This window comes from Oncorhynchus mykiss, chromosome 13, assembly GCF_013265735.2.
Source record: "Oncorhynchus mykiss isolate Arlee chromosome 13, USDA_OmykA_1.1, whole genome shotgun sequence".
Classification (NCBI taxonomy): Eukaryota; Metazoa; Chordata; class Actinopteri; order Salmoniformes; family Salmonidae; genus Oncorhynchus; species Oncorhynchus mykiss.
The window spans coordinates 49,114,950-49,131,038 of NC_048577.1; the positions used below are offsets into that span (position 1 = coordinate 49,114,950).

General features: G+C 41.4%; 1 protein-coding gene across 2 annotated transcripts; it reads right to left on the reverse strand.

Moving 5' to 3' along the window:
- Positions 1-8: 8 nt before the first annotated feature.
- LOC110486665 (progestin and adipoQ receptor family member 4-like) lies at positions 9-16,008 on the reverse strand. 2 transcript variants are annotated; one of them, XR_005035577.1, is made up of 4 exons: positions 14,788-16,008; positions 6,600-6,818; positions 2,353-5,876; positions 9-923 (listed from the first exon to the last, which is right to left on the reverse strand). XR_005035577.1 is itself a non-coding variant. In XM_021558433.2 (3 exons), exons 1-3 carry the CDS (start codon positions 15,059-15,061, stop codon positions 5,443-5,445), a joined length of 927 nt encoding a protein of 308 aa, XP_021414108.1. In that variant the 5' UTR covers positions 15,062-16,008; the 3' UTR covers positions 9-5,442. The 2 variants fall into 2 exon arrangements, 1 of the variants encoding a protein (XP_021414108.1); XM_021558433.2 differs by having other exon boundaries at positions 9-5,876.
- Positions 16,009-16,089: the final 81 nt, after the last annotated feature.

Consider the following 16,089-nt stretch of genomic DNA (forward strand, 5'->3'; position numbering starts at 1 on the left):
GAGACAGGTTTAAAAATATAGACTTCAGTTTATTGCACAATCGTTGCTGGAGACTGAGGAGTGGGAGGGCCTGTCTGTATAATGCAAGACACTACAGATGGACACGTAGAGAAACTAGACACAGATACAAGATGGCCATAAATTAACAGAAGCGTTGGTGAGAAGAACACAGGCGGGTCGATGAGGCACAGTAGGATGCAACTTGCACCCAGACATGGAGCAGGACAGACAAAACACATTAAAACACAGATTTCACACATGAAGTATGAGATCTTAAAACAGCTCATATATTCAAACATACAGGGTCCATAATATACATTCATAACTGGTTTGTGCAACCCTGAACATGCAGGGTTTGGTCACTCCTAGCATGTTAACACTGTTGAGTAGTAAGTATGTCAGTCCGTCACATTGCCTGTGTAAAAACAACCTGTCTAACTCTGGTATTTGTTTTCCACCAATGGTCTTTTGACTAATCACATCAGGTCTTTTCACATCAGATATTTTTCAGAGTTGATTGGTCAAAAGATCAATTAGTGAAAATATCAGAACTGGGCTTCCTCTGCCAGACACAGAACGGTTGGTGGTGAGCCTTTATACGATACAATATGATGCCTGCAATAGACTGCAATGTTACAGAGTAATGTCCACCAGATGGGGCTAAATAAACAGCCATTCAATTCATTTACAAAAACCAAGAGAGACCGAAGACAAGGACAAACAGAGAAACAGACAGACCCTCAAGAAAGCTCCCTTCGTCAAGAGGAAAAGGGCATTTCATTATCAGTACAGACAGTATCATAATTAGTACCAACCCTCCACAGAGTAATTGTATCAATAATAATAAGTATCATCATCATCATCGTATAACAATAGTGGACAGTTAATCCTTTATAAATAGTCAGAAACAGGCTAGCTGGCACCTGTGTACAAAAAAAAAAACGTTTGTTAGTGTTTTCATACATCATGTCATCATTATAATCATAGAATAGCAGAATATACAGACTAAAACAATGACCGTTTGCTGGCCTGGTTCCATCTCTGAAAAATGGTACTGTTGGTGGGCCTGGTTCCATATCTGAAAAATGGTACTGTTGGTGGGCCTGGTTCCATCTCTGGAAAATGGTTTTCAGTTCTTTCTCCCACCACTCTTCCCTCCCCTCCCATCTTCCCGTTTCCACAGTCTTACTCTTTTCTCAACCGCTCTTTAAATACATTTCATCTCGTTTTATCAGATCCCACCCCAAGAATCCCTACTTCTACTACTACTGCTGACTCTTACCTTCCCTCGGACCCCTACCCAGTTCCGGAGTCCCTCACAGTGGCCTCTGTGGTGTGTGGCTCTAAAAGCCATGTTTCAGAGAGGAACCCCCTGGCCTCAACGTAACAGCTACGGCTATAGCACCCTGAGAAGTGGAAAACCCAGGGTGGTGGAGTCCCTTTGAGTAGAGAACTGACCCTTTTTGTTTTTGTGACAGTTGAGAAACACCACTTGAACACACATCCACTTCAGACAGTGTAAATGTATTTGTATCTGATAATGCATAGATATCCAGTTGTAATCAGAGGTATTCATACATGCCCCCCCCCCCCTGAATCTTCCCCATCTTTTATTTTTATGAGGTACATTTAGTCGAGCAAAAGCATTCTTAAACCCTGGGTCTCTCAAAAACCCACACGGTTACCCATCTCTACAACAGAACTGAAAAGAATCCGTTTTATCTGGGTTCACATATTTGAGTAAATAGGTTGGATGTGGTTGATATTAAATACACAGTAGTACCACCCCTCAGGTCCCTTTTCCCTCGGACACAGAGCATTGTCTGAGGTGACATACAGATTGAATTCCAGGTTCTGCTTTCTTTCCTTTAATTACATGTATAAAAGTATCAGCGTTATATACTGTTTGCACTGTATGTATATATAATCTACATACATACATGTATTTACATGGACTTTAAATAAGTTTCATTACTGGTATTCACTTTGATCCAAAGCCCTTTTGAAAATAAATAAACAGTGCAGTTTATTTGATATAGTTGTATTGCCTCTGTTCTAGTCCCTCATATTCCTGTATTAGTATATACTGTATGTAGTATGTTCCTCTCTTAACACTCATGGTCCACTGCCCTGACAGCATGTAAAAGCTCTTAGCTGGAGTGACTGACACATGACGTGTCATATGTTACAATGCACAAGCATTTGGCTAATACTAAGTTAAAGTCCTCGTATGAGACAATGACTTTCCGTTTGAGAGCTACTAACATGCATTAATAATCAGTTTCATTCAGTGCGCTGTAATACAATTTCAGCTTATGACGTTACAAGGGGCCATGGCTGTAATGTACTCACCATGACAGGGGTGGTTTCATACGGGGGCTGAGAAACGGTTTAACACTAGTCAGGGTCGGGTTGCAGTCTGAGGCCTGTGTGGGAGAGGCTGGGACATTCTCCCTCACCCTTGACTCAATGTGAGCAAAGTATGTGCTACAACGGAGGCCCTCGACACATCATTTGGCAACTCGTGAGTGAAGTGGTTATTAGAGTGGGCATGTGTGAGTGTGTGCACCAGGTTACAAAAGTGCAATGTTACATAGAAACATGCAAACTTAACTAGTCCATGGGCCGACTAGGTTAAAGGTCCCTCAGAACAAAGCAGATTAATAAAACAAACCGCTTGGTCTCAACCTTCCACATACAGTCAATCGTTGAACAAAATCTATAAAACACAAAAGTAATCCAAAAAGTAAACATTGTACTGTTCCTCAGAGCATAAACTCAAATGCCAGTGCAGAAACTAGTGGCAACAGTTTTGACTTTAAAACTGAGTAACCAGAAATAGTTTGCTCAGGGTTACTGGTTGTGAAAATGGTGAGAGGGTTAGGGGTTCATTCATGCTTGGTTGCAGTTGTCTAACGAAATACTATACGGCACAGGTCAGCTTGGTACTACATTATTGTACCTCTCTAAGGGTAACAAAGTGCAAAGAGTCAAACTGGGCTATGTTATGTAGTAATAATGTCCAGCTTTGGCATAGAATGCAGTGCCTCATACCAAATCATTATCTGGCCTCGGACAGTTAAAAGCCTAGAAAGTAGCCTAGCTGTCGGCCATTTCCACCCTCCCAGGGGAACCTACTGGTTTCTAGTAGTCAAAAAATAATGGTGCATTCTAATTTAAAAAAAACTAATCACAAACGGTCTCTCTAATACCGTAGTGTAATAAACATTTGGTATCTGTTTGGTGGAAGAACTTCCCTTTTCAGTCAACAAGATCCATCTTGCAGTCTTGTAACTATTGTTCAGGTATTATAAAGAGAGACATCCAGTCTGTTTTAGGCATCTTCATTTAAGACGTTATGTGCCCTTTTCATTGACTACAGTATGTGCCAAACATGATTACAATAATCAACAACAAAATATATATTTTTAACTTAATAGTCATGAACTAATTCTAATAATCCGGATTCAAAACCAATTAAATGTGAGGAATTGTCACTTTAAATAGATATTGATGAATAAATAAAAAGCATTGTCTCACGAGATTAAGGTCAACCAATAATAAAGAGTAACTTAATGCAACTCAACAATAGCAATTGTAAACGTGGATAATCTGTCATGATTCCCTATTCAAAATGGTTGTATTTTCAATGGCACAATGCATCAAACAAAATGAGCACTAACAAGCCAAGGAATGAACCCCTTCACCCATACCCAGTTACCCTTCACCCATACCCAGTTACCCTTCACCCATACCCAGTTACCCTTCACCCATACCCAGTTACCCTTTACCCATACGCAGTTACCCTTCACCCATACCCAGTTACCCTTCCCCCATACCCAGTTACCCTTCACCCATACCCAGTTACCCTTCACCCATACCCAGTTACCCTTCACCCATATCAAGTTACCCTTCACCCATACCCAGTTACCCTTCACCCATACCCAGTTACCCTTCACCCATACCCAGTTACCCTTCACCCATACCCAGTTACCCTTCACCCATACCCAGTCATCCATACCCTTCACCCATACCCAGTCATCCATACCCTTAACCCATACCCAGTCATCCATACCCTTCACCCATACCCAGTCATCCATACCCTTCACCCATACCCAGTCATCCATACCCTTAACCCATACCCAGTCATCCATACCCTTCACCCATACCCAGTCATCCATACCCTTCACCCATACCCAGTCATCCATACCCTTCACCCATACCCAGTCATCCATACCCTTAACCCATACCCAGTCATCCATACCCTTCACCCATACCCAGTCATCCATACCCTTAACCCATACCCAGTCATCCATACCCTTCACCCATACCCAGTCATCCATACCCTTCACCCATACCCAGTCATCCATACCCTTCACCCATACCCAGTCATCCATACCCTTCATCCATACCCTTAACCCATACCCAGTCATCCATACCCTTCACCCATACCCAGTCATCCATACCCTTCACCCATACCCAGTCATCCATACCCTTAACCCATACCCAGTCATCCATACCCAGTCATCCATACCCTTCACCCATACCCAGTCATCCATACCCTTAACCCATACCCAGTCATCCATACCCTTCACCCATACCCAGTTAGCCATAGCCAGTCATCCATACCCTTCACCCATACCTGACCACAGAGAGACAGACAAAGCCAGAGAGAAGGGAGAAAGACAAACAAACATGGAATAAATAATGAGAGGGAGAATATCCTCTCTAATACACAGTAACTCAAGTAGTTCCATAGGACTCTGTGACGGGTCTGGGAGTGCTTTGTGCATTACTTGTGCATTACTAGCATGTATGCATGCTACGCTGTGAGTGTGTACGGTGTGTGTGTTTGTTCTGAAGTTTATATGCTATGTGCTGCATAGGTTGCAATAGAATGACATCTGAAAAATACTTCAGAAAGAATGAATGCATCATTGACGGATCCACTTTGATAAAAGACATAGGTTGAAATGGTAATTAACACATGAGGATAAGTCAACAGCAAATCAACTATTGCTCAAGTGTAACTTCACTTGCATATCATGATTTTGTTTGTAGACATTTCTATGTGTATTTCTGATATCAAATCCTTAATCTCCTTTGTGTGTAATCTTCACAGATCCTCTGCTGTGTGTGTGTGTGTGTGTGTGTGCGTGTGTGTGTGTGTGTGTGTGTGTTGACCAGTGAGCCAATATTCCCTAATATAAATAGCAACGCATGTATAATGGCAAGGTGGACACAGATACAGTATGAACATTCTTGCACATGTGTCAAAGCCTGCACCAATCCCTATTATGTAAAACACTTTATCTGGTCTTCCATGCACGTCTTCATGAACACCTCCCATCTTCCCTTCCCAAGCATTACCTATTGAAACAGCCCCCCCCCAGAGGTCCTAAACCCTGTTCCCCGCTGGTCCCCCTCCAGGCAGGGTGGGGCTCAGTCTGAGGGACAGTGGTGGCTGTTGATCCAGAGCAGGTCGTCCAGCACACCCCAGTGCAGGTAGAGGATGGAGCCCACCACCAGCACGTGCATGATCTGGTGGCTGTTGCACCAGTAGTCAAAGAGCCCCGGGCGGAAGCGCTCTGGGATGCGCGAGATGTTGATGATCCCGCCCAGTACAGCCAGCGCGTCCATGGTGAGGAAGTGTTGCAGCGAGGTGGGGCTGCCGCCGCCCACGCCCACCCAGCGCAGCAGGAAGAAGGAGAAGCGGAACAGGGCCTGCCAGGCAAAGGAGCGCAGGCGCCGCACGCTACTCCGCGCCGTGATGGCCGAGTAGATAGCGTAGCTGGACAGCAGGATGTAGACGAGCAGAGCCACTGTGCGGGTGAATGGGTAGCACAGCAAGGTGCTGTAGACGATGGGCAGCGCTCCTGAGGCAAACACAACACACAAAGTCAGAGGCAGTTAGTCATTGAACTACACCACAACAAATATTCCCATCCCAGAGAATCATGCACACAAAGCTGCCATCAAGGCAAAGGGTGGTTTGATGGCAAATATATTTTATATTTTGATTTGTAGTAACCACTTTTTTGGTTACTACATGATTCCATATGTGTTATTTCATAGTTTTGATGTCTTCACTATTATTCTACAATGTAGAAAATAGTAAAAATCAAATAAAAGCCCTGGAATGAGTAGGTGTGTCCAAACTTTTGACTGGTACTGTATATATAGATGACTTGCCTGTCAAAATAAAGGTTTAATAATAATAATAATAATAATACTTTATTAGGTACTTAATAGGTACTTACTATAGTCATTATTTACGCGATGGGAAAATGTTTTTGTTTTTATTTTTATTAGGTTATGCATGTGCTCTTTATGACAAAGTGTGAATTCAAACTTTTTTTCCCCTACCAAGTTACACATCTTGAAATGCACCAAATTGCTGGAACGACCCACTGGTTATTGGATACTCAAGATGATTTGCATATATGTAAATTAAAAATGGATTGCACCAGAGAGTGTACACAGAAAACAAAAGGCTAGAAGAGAAATAAAAGAGAAGGAGATAAAAAGGTAGAGAGAATGAAAGAAAGAATGAGAGAGTAGAGAGCTTTTAGTTGCTACCCAGAAGCCCCTCTGCTTACCCAGCGTGTTGATCATGCAGATGCCACACATGTCGAGGGTGAGAAGGGTGTGGTAGACAGGCTCTCCTCCCTCGTGGTTCATGAAGAGGTGGTAGAGCACAGAGCCCAGCTGGGGGGACAGACAGGCCAGGAAGTGGACCACACCCAGCCATGTCACACTGATCTGGGACCAGGGGAAGTTGAGCGGGATGAGGAACAGGAAGCAGAGCAGAGGGATACCTGTCAGGAAGGGGTGAAGGGGATGATCAGGGTTCGGTCAAATAGGCCTAAATCTTGCTGACAACTAGCACCAGGTTTACCAATACAAAACGCTTGCAGTTTTCACTACTGTACTGGATAGTTTATTTTCACCTGTTATTATATTCCAATGAAATTACAAAAAAATGTCAAATGTGTTATGAATTTCCAATCACATTATCAATACGGCATAGCGCTACTGCATAGACACCTTTTTTCACCTTCCACAAGCTCTTGTTTAGCTTCAGCAACAATTACTGCTGCACTACAGGGCAATCCCACGGTAACAGAATTACACAGAGACTGTATGGCAAGCAAAAAACAACTATGTACAATGACTACTTTGACCAACTTACACACCAGGGTTCTCCCCAGGATATTTTAACAAGGAGGTGCTGCAGAGTACAGCCAAGATTTATGAACACCTGTAACTGCAATTTCCTGCAATCTAGAGCAAACAATGGCCTTATATGATAACAAATTAAGTAATAAAAAAATATTTTTTAAATGGTTCGGTCCTATAGACAGTGAGTCATGTGGCAGGCAAAAAGGCATCCAGTTACTGTTTGATTGAACACTAGGTGTTCAACGCTAGGCATAAGTGACTTTGAGCGTGGTACGATTGTCCAGTATCTCAGAAATGGCCGGCCTCCTGGGATTTTTACGCATGACAGTGTCTAGGGTTTACTGAGAATGGTGCGACAAACAAAAAGCATTCATCCAGCGTAGCCCTGTGGGCGAAAACAGCTCGTTGATGAGAGAGGTCAAAAGGAGAATGGCAAGAATCGTGCAAGCTAACAGACAGGCCACAAACAGGAAAATAACGGAGCGGTGCAAAGGCATTCCGGAACGCACAACTCGTCGGTCAACTCGACCACACCGGGTTCCACTCCTATCAGCTAAAAACAAGAAGAGGAGGTTCCTATGGGAACGTGATCAACACTGAACAACTGAGGAATGAAAAAACTTTTCCTGGTCCAACTAATCACGGTTGCTGTTATGTCATGCTGATGGCAGAGTCAGGACTTGGCCTAAGCTGCATGAGTCCATGGCTCCATCCCTCCTGCTGTCAACGGTACAGACTGGTGGCGGTGGTGTACTGGTGTTGGAAATGTTTTCCTGGCACACGTTAAGTCCCTTGTTACCAACTGAGCCATGTTTGAACACCAACCACACCTTGTAGAATCCATGCCCTGAAGAATTCAGGCTGTTCTGGAAGCAAGAGGGGGGTTTGACCCGGTACTAGATGGGTGTACCTAATAAACTGAGTGCCTTTAGAAAGTATCCATACCCCTTCACTTATTCCACATTTTGTTGTTACAGAGGGAATTCTAAATGAATTAAATATATGTATTTTCTCACCCATCTGCACACAATACCCTATAACGACAAAGTGAAAACGTATTTTTTCAAGATTTTTGCAAATTTATTGAAAATGAAATACAGAAATATCTCATTTACATAAGTATTCACACTCTTTTGCTATGACACTCCAAATTGAGTTCAAGTTTATTAAATTTCCTTTGATCATCCTTGGGATGTCACTACAACTTGGTTGGAGTCCACCTGTTGCCAATGACATTTTTTGGACATGATTTAGCAAGAAACACACCTGTCTATATATGTCAGAGGTGAAATAATCCCATGAAGTCCAAGGAACTAGTACATCTCCAAGATTGTGATGAGGCATATATCTGGGGAAGGGTATAAAACAACTTGTAGAGTGTTCAAAGTTTCCAAGAGCACAGTGGTCTCCATCATTGGGAAATAAAAAAAATATGGAACTATCCAGACTCTGCATAGAGTTGGCCTTCTGACCAAATGGAGCAAACGGGCAAGAAGGACCTTGGTCAGGGAGGTGACCAAGAACCCAATGAACACTGACAGAACTACAGAGTTCCTTGGCTGAGATGGGAAAACCTGCCAGAAGGACAACAGTCTCTACAGCACTTTAATGGAAAGTGTCCAGACAAATGCCACTTCTGAGAAAAAGCCACAACAGCATGCCTGGAGTTAGCAAAAATGCAAGTAGACTGATAGCATCAGGCAAAATATTCTGTGGTCTGATGAGACAAATTTGACTATTTGGCCTGAATGCAAAGCGCTATGTCTGGAGAAAACCAGGCACAGAACATCAACCGTCTGACACCATCCCTACTGTGCAGCATGGTGCTGGCAGCATGATACTATGGACATGCTTTTCAGCTTTCAGCTATGGACATGCTTTTCAGGGATTGGGAGACTGATAGAGGGAACAATGAATGGAGTCAAATACAGGCAAATCCTTGATGAGAACCTGCTTCAGAGTGCAAATGACCTTAGACTGGGGAGAAGATTTACGTTCCAACAGGACAATGACCTCAAACATACAGCCAAAGCAATGCTGGAATGCTTTAATCCTATTGAAAATCTGTGGAAAGACTAAAATTGCTGTTCACTGCCACTCCCCATCTAACTTAACAGAACTTGAGAAAAAACACAAATTCAGATGTGCAAAACTGATACAGACATACCCAAAACTGTAATCACAGCCAAAGGTGCTTCTGAAAAGTATTGACTCATGGGTGTGAATACTTATTGAAATGAGATATTTCTGCATTTAATTTTCAATACATTTGCAAAAATGTTTAAACATGTTTTCACTTTGTCATTATGGGGTATTGTGTGTAGATGGATGAGAGAATGTTTTTTTTAAATCCATTTTGAATTTAGGCTGTAACAAAAAAAAAAAGAGGTATAAGTCAAGGGGTATGAATACTTTCTGAAGGCACTGTTTTTTTTCCCTCTTACGTTCTTTGGGAGATCCCTGCACAGTAAATACAATTAAAACATTTACTGGAAAACAGTGCAGATGCAAAGATCACAGTTCTTTCCTGTGAAAAAGCGCAGCGTAATTCCGTTACCATGGAATGACCCTTAAACTACAGAGATGTGTTGTAGGTTGCTTAACTTAGGCTATTGGGATGTGCTTGGTGAGCAAAATCAGGTCCTTGAAATTTGATACACACATATCACTCCTCCACATCCTGCCTTCTTCCCGATCTTTCGCTCACTCTGCTTTTCCGAATGTAAAACCATTTGTCCTGTCCAGGTGATACCAATGCAATCCAACATCAGAGGAGGCTGGTGGGAGTAGCTATAGGAGGACAGGCTCATTGTTTTGGCTGGAATGGTATAAATGGAATGGAGTCAAACATGTGATTTCCATGTTTGATACCGTTCTATTTATTCCATTCCAGCCATTACAATAAGCCCTCCTATAGCTCCTCCCACCAGCCTCCTGTCTAACATCTATTTTGAGTGTGATCTCTTCTGTACCCCTCCCTCAGCACTACTGAACAGTACAACTGGACAGGCTCTCTAAGGCTGCGTTTACACAGGCAACCCAATTCTGGGGATTTTGACCAATCACATCAGATATTTTTCAGAGCTGATCTGATTGGCCAAAAAAACAATTAGTGTAAAAAATATAATTGGATTGCCTGTGTAAACACAGCCGAAGCGGTCCAAAGTATGATTGCTACTCTTTAGACAGGAGTTGCGTGTTTCTATCCAAAAGTACTCCAGCTGTTGAACCTATTGTGCAAATGTAGCATGTGGACTCCATTTGTGTGATCTTATTTGTTTTTCAGGTGCCATATACTACCAAAATTGGGACCTGTGTGACTTCACCAACTTGAAATATATAAATATATACCATTTAGCAGACGCTTCACCCAATGAGACCCAATGAGTCATACATCCGTATTTATGTAGCCTATTTTCTGAATGCTATTATGCTGCAAGAATATTGCAATAACCTTTTTCTCTGAATGACAAACCTTTTTCTCTGAATGACAAACCTTTTCTCTGAATGACAAACCTTTTTCACTGAATGACAAACCTTTTTCTCTGAACATCCTTTTTCTTTTAATTACTTTCTCTGAATGACAAATTGCATAGTAAGGGAGAGGCTAAGCTGCCTGCCAATCAATCAATCATTCCTGGTCTTAATAAAGGATTCCTCTTCCTTTCAGGAATAAATTCCCCCCTGCCCTGGTGATCACTAATCCTGTCTGTTTTAATGACTGTTGGCAGGGTGTGCTGTAAGTAAAATGGAAGGAGTTGGCTGACACTAAAACTCAACACTCAACAAGTTGACTTCACTTGAGGTCATCAAGAATCCTATGCTAGAGACCATGGTTTCATATGCAATCTTGGTCACTTCAATCTGAAAATGAAGAGGATTTTTAGAGACACAGACAGCCTTAGCCTTCTCCTTCTCTGCCCAACACATATACTGAAATTATAAGAGTATGTGGGCAAATTCATTGTGAATATCTAAAACTTGTTACCATACTTTCTGAGATAATTACCACGTTATTACCAGTTTATTCTGTGCTGTAATGTACTACCAAGTGCAACCAAAACTTTACATAAAGCTTATTATATTAGTCATCAGTTGGTGATGAGAATTGTCTTTGGTTTTGCCTATGGTAAAACCATAGCCAGCTAACACTTTCCATGGCTGCTGTCACTGGTCACAGTACGGAGCGACTTAAGTGCCAACAGAAACTTTATTTGAATTCAACAGTTTTGAATTTGTAATGCACAAATTGAATCATTGAATAAATAAATTGAACTTGTATTTCATGATTGAAAACTGAATTGAATTAATATTTTTAAAGTTTAATTTCAATTGAATTAAATACATTTTCAAATTCAGTTCTCTAAATTCAGATTCAAAACCAGAGGCAACATCCTGGTACTTTGTCAGCAAGAAATGGTAGAAGTTAACAGATTGAATCAAACATTCCACAGGTTGAACAGGGTTCCGGCAGTTTCTGAAGCCAATGTGGCATGTTTATTTTATTTTCTTCCGATTAATTTGGCTCTAATGTGTGTGCCATTTTGGCTATAAGCTATTCCTGAATGGGACTCTCTAAGACTCTCTTGAATATTGTCCTTCCTTCTGTTCCCCTCTATGATGCACACAGGACATGTAATAGAGTGTGACAAAAATAAATGCAATTTGGCCCCCATAAGAATATAGTTGAATTGCCCTGTCATAGCCCTTCTGAGGATAGCTTTTCCACTCCCTATTTAATCTTGCTCTTGTGACTGACTGGGTTTGAACCGGTTCTCCAGCATGTCATAAGACTTTGTTAGCCCACTTAGCTAAATCCCATATGGATGAGTTCAGGAAGCTAAAAAGTCTTCAAGCGTCTACAGGAAGGACTCCTGAGTGGCGCAGGGGCCTAAGGCACTACAATCCCTGGTTCAAATCCAGGCTGAATCACATCCGGCCATGATTGGGAGTCCCACAGGGCGGTGCACAATTGGCCCAGTATTGTAAAAAATAGAATTTGTTCTTAACTGACTTGCCTAGTTAAATAAAGGTTAAATGAAAAAATAAAGGTTACTCATTAACCTGTTGTGTGTAGGGGGCAGTATTTTGATGTTTGGATGAAAAACATACCCAAATGAAACTGCCTATTTCTCCCGCCCAGAAGCTGGAATATGCATTAGGATAGAAAACACTCTAAAGTTTCCAAAACTGTCAAAATATTGTCTGTGAGTATAACAGAACTGATATTGCACGCGAAAACCTGAGGAAAATCCAACAAGGAAGTGCCTCTCATTTTGAAAGCTCCCTGTTCCATTGCATGCCTTCCCTCCATTTAAAGGGATATCAACCAGATTCCTTTCCCTATGTCTTCCAGATGGTGTGAACAGTCTTTAGACATAGTTTTAGCCTTTTATTCTGAAAAATTAGCGAGAACGATCACATTGTGTCAGAGGATGGCTGGGTGCCAGCAGAGTTTTGCATGCGCCAACAGCTTGGAGCAGACATTTTCTCTCTCTGTCCTATTGAAAAAGCTGCGGTCTGGTTGAAATATTATCGATTATTTATTGTAAAAACAACCTGAGGATTGATTACAAAAAACATTTGACATGTTTCTACGAACTTTACGGATACTATTTGGAATTTTTTGTCTGCCCCATCGTGACCGCTCGAGCCTGTGGATTACTGAACATAACGTGCCAACCAAATGGAGGTTTTTGGATATAAAAATAATCTTTATCGAACAAAAGGAACATTTATTGTGTAACTGGGAGTCTCTTGAGTGCAAACATCCGAAGATCATCAAAGGTAAGCGATTCATTTTATTGTTTTTCTGACTTGTGACCAATCTACTTTGCTGCTAGCTGTTTGTAATGTTTTGTCTACTGAGAGAGATGTCCTCACAAACCTTTGGTTTGTTTTCGCTGTAAATCTTTTTTGAAACCTGACACGCCAGGTGGATTAACAACAAGCTAAGCTGTGTTTTGCTATATTGCACTTGTGATTTCATGAAAATTAAATATTTGTAGTAATTTAATTTGAATTTGGCGCTCTGCAATTCAGCGGATGTTGACGAAAATGATCCCGCTAACGGGATGGGTGCGCCAAGAAGTTTTAAAAGAGTGTGTATCTTGGTTACATTTCACCCACCTTAGACCTCATACTGACGGCATCAATATAACTGACTGGGTTCGAACTCAGGCCTACCGTAGAACAACACTTTCTGTGGCAAACAGAAGCATAAGAATCTGTTTACCACATTTAATGAGAGCACAACAGCGGTGGTTTGGTGATCCATGCATGTGATGAACAACCTTGCCTGAGACCGGAAGACATGATTAGGTTATAACCCAGGTCTCCTGTGTGCCAGACAATGCAACTTTTCAGGTCTCAGGGTAGTCATCATGCAAGCATGGTCCATGAACCAGCTGTTACAATTCACCCCCCTTTGACCTCCTCCTTGAAGAGACCCATCCAAGTCACATAACCAATGCCTAGGCTTTAGCTCAGCAGGTTAACAAAGTCTTCACCAAGTCAGTCACATTATAATGAGTACCCTTGCCGAAGACTTGAAACTAATATGTCTAACATGTCAAACTAACACGTCTTCAAATCTCAGGCAAGGTTCTCATCACATAAGCATGGTCACAGAAACCACATCCATGTTCCAATTTTAGCTTTCAGCAAAGGGGTCATAATAGCTTATAGCCCAAAGAGTTCAAACGCTAGAGACAAATTCACTGGAAGAAGATAAATTCAACATGACACATTAGCTTTAGAAAACGCTTGAAACATGTTTAATAACACAGAGCGCACGGTTCTCCCCAATGTAAGTGCAGTGCTGCGCCACCTTGTAGACGGTCTGCACACTATGTAAAAAAATATTTTTTTGTTTGCATTTAATAGATTATTTTTTGTTCTAGATTGGAGGAAATTGCACTTACACGTGTTAAAAATGTAAAAATCTCTGAGTCCAAAGGGGGTCACTGCCCTGCTCCAGAACTCCCCTCAGCCGTACTCTGCAGCACCACCTTGTTAAAATATCCCGGAGAGAACCCTGGAGTGTGTGATTCTATCTGTTATTCCTTGCTAGCAAAGTACCAGGATGATGTCTCTAGTTTTGAATCTGAATTTAAAGAACTAAATTTGATAAGTGAATCTGAACGCATCTGAGAAGTTGAATATATGAAACTTTGCTAAACTTGAAATTATATTTTGTAAACTTAATACACAGACAATGAAAGCAATATATACCATATTTAAATTGAATATATAAATATTGTATTTGAATATTTAATGCAATTGAAATTTAATTTTAAAACGGAATGCAATATTCATTCAATTCAGTTTCAAATCATGAAATACAAGTGCAATTCATGAATTCAATAACTCAATTTGTGCATTACAAATCGAAAAATATAGAATTTAAATTGAATATCTTAATACCAAAATATTGAATTCAAATCGTTTCTGTTTGCACTGAAATCGCTCCATAGCAAAGCCTTCACCCAGGCAAGATCTGCACTGCTCTGTTGCTAGCTAGCTAGCAAACCCACTCATTTATTTCTAGAGAAATTTAGCTAGCCAGCCAGCAAGTTATCTTCAGCTCAAAATATTTAAACTCACCATGTGTGTATATGTTTCCCAGTTCGTTGTGCATGTAAAAAAGGCTTCTTACACAGTCTTGGACAGAAGATATTGGTCGGTATCCAGTCAGGACGTATTTGTTGAATTGAAGATGAGGAGGTGAATTCGCCCAGTCTAATAGTCTGGGTCCATTTAAAAATGCCATAGCAACCAAAATAGTTAAAACGACGCCGCCAAAAAAGTAAAATAATGACTGTACACCTATATACACATATAATAGAATTATTGCGAATAAAAATTTATTAGACACCATTGATAAAATCTGGGGGGGGGGGGGGGGGGTTAGCTAGCTATAATGTGCTGCTAGCTACATAGCTAGCTAGCTCCCATTGCTACAGTACTGTAGCGAGCTAGCGACAGAAAATATGTTCTTTCTTTTCAGCACCACTACCCGGTGACAGCGTTTTTATCCCGCTGTTTGCTTTTAAAAACCGATACTTGTGTCAACCACAGGGGTTGACAAGGACGAGGCCAACCACATACATGGTGTAAGCCCGTGGTATACATTACATATTACATTTGATTGCCGACATACCACCCAACATCTGTCGGAGGTTAGCTAACACAATATAATTCATGGTAGCTGCTAGCTAGTTACTCAATATGTCGCTAGCTAGCGTACAACATTCCACGGCACATAGCATTAGCCATAGTTAGTTTATCTACACCGGTTCACAAGTCCAGTGGCTTTAGCTTAGCTACTTCCATCCGTCACCTTGATACCACTGACTACAGAGGAATGGGTTTAGCGGTCAGATTTCCAATACAGGACTAACGTTAACAGGTCATAACGTAAAATCAGCTAAACGTTAGAGCACAATCATCTCTATTGTCTTTACAAAAATATCCATATTCTGGTTACAGCTAACTAACGGTAGCTAGTTTGTCACCGACCAACAACTACAGATGTAGTGCGATGGAACGCGTTAGCGTGCTACTGCTGTGATTTGCACCGGGAGATTTCAAACAAATATGAATAAGGAAGATGTCAATCCGACACCAAACAATACAGATTTTCGTGTCCAAATCTTCTCTCGTATTGGTACCCCCATTTCCCATAAAGATTCCGTCCAAACTCTTGTTAAATGTGACTCGTTTATTCACCGGCGTCGAGTCCCTCGCATCGGATGATTGATGCCCTGTACCGGACAGTGACGCTCTAATCCAATGTGGGTATAGAGCGGTACTGAAGAGAATTATTGCGGGGGACTGACACTGGGTTTTTATGAGAAAACAGCACAAGGGAGACAGGGATACATACCTCACCAGTCACTGTCTGGT

Excerpts from the sequence above, each read along its gene's own strand:
- LOC110486665 (XM_021558433.2), bottom strand. The coding sequence starts at position 15,061 with ATGGTGTCTAATAAATTTTTATTCGCAATAATTCTATTATATGTGTAT. Across the intron at positions 6,819-14,787 it reads GGGAAACATATACACACATG|GTATCCCTCTGCTCTGCTTC; the intron begins GTGAGTTTAAAT and ends CCTTCCTGACAG. Across the intron at positions 5,877-6,599 it reads CTGCATGATCAACACGCTGG|GAGCGCTGCCCATCGTCTAC; the intron begins GTAAGCAGAGGG and ends TGTTTGCCTCAG.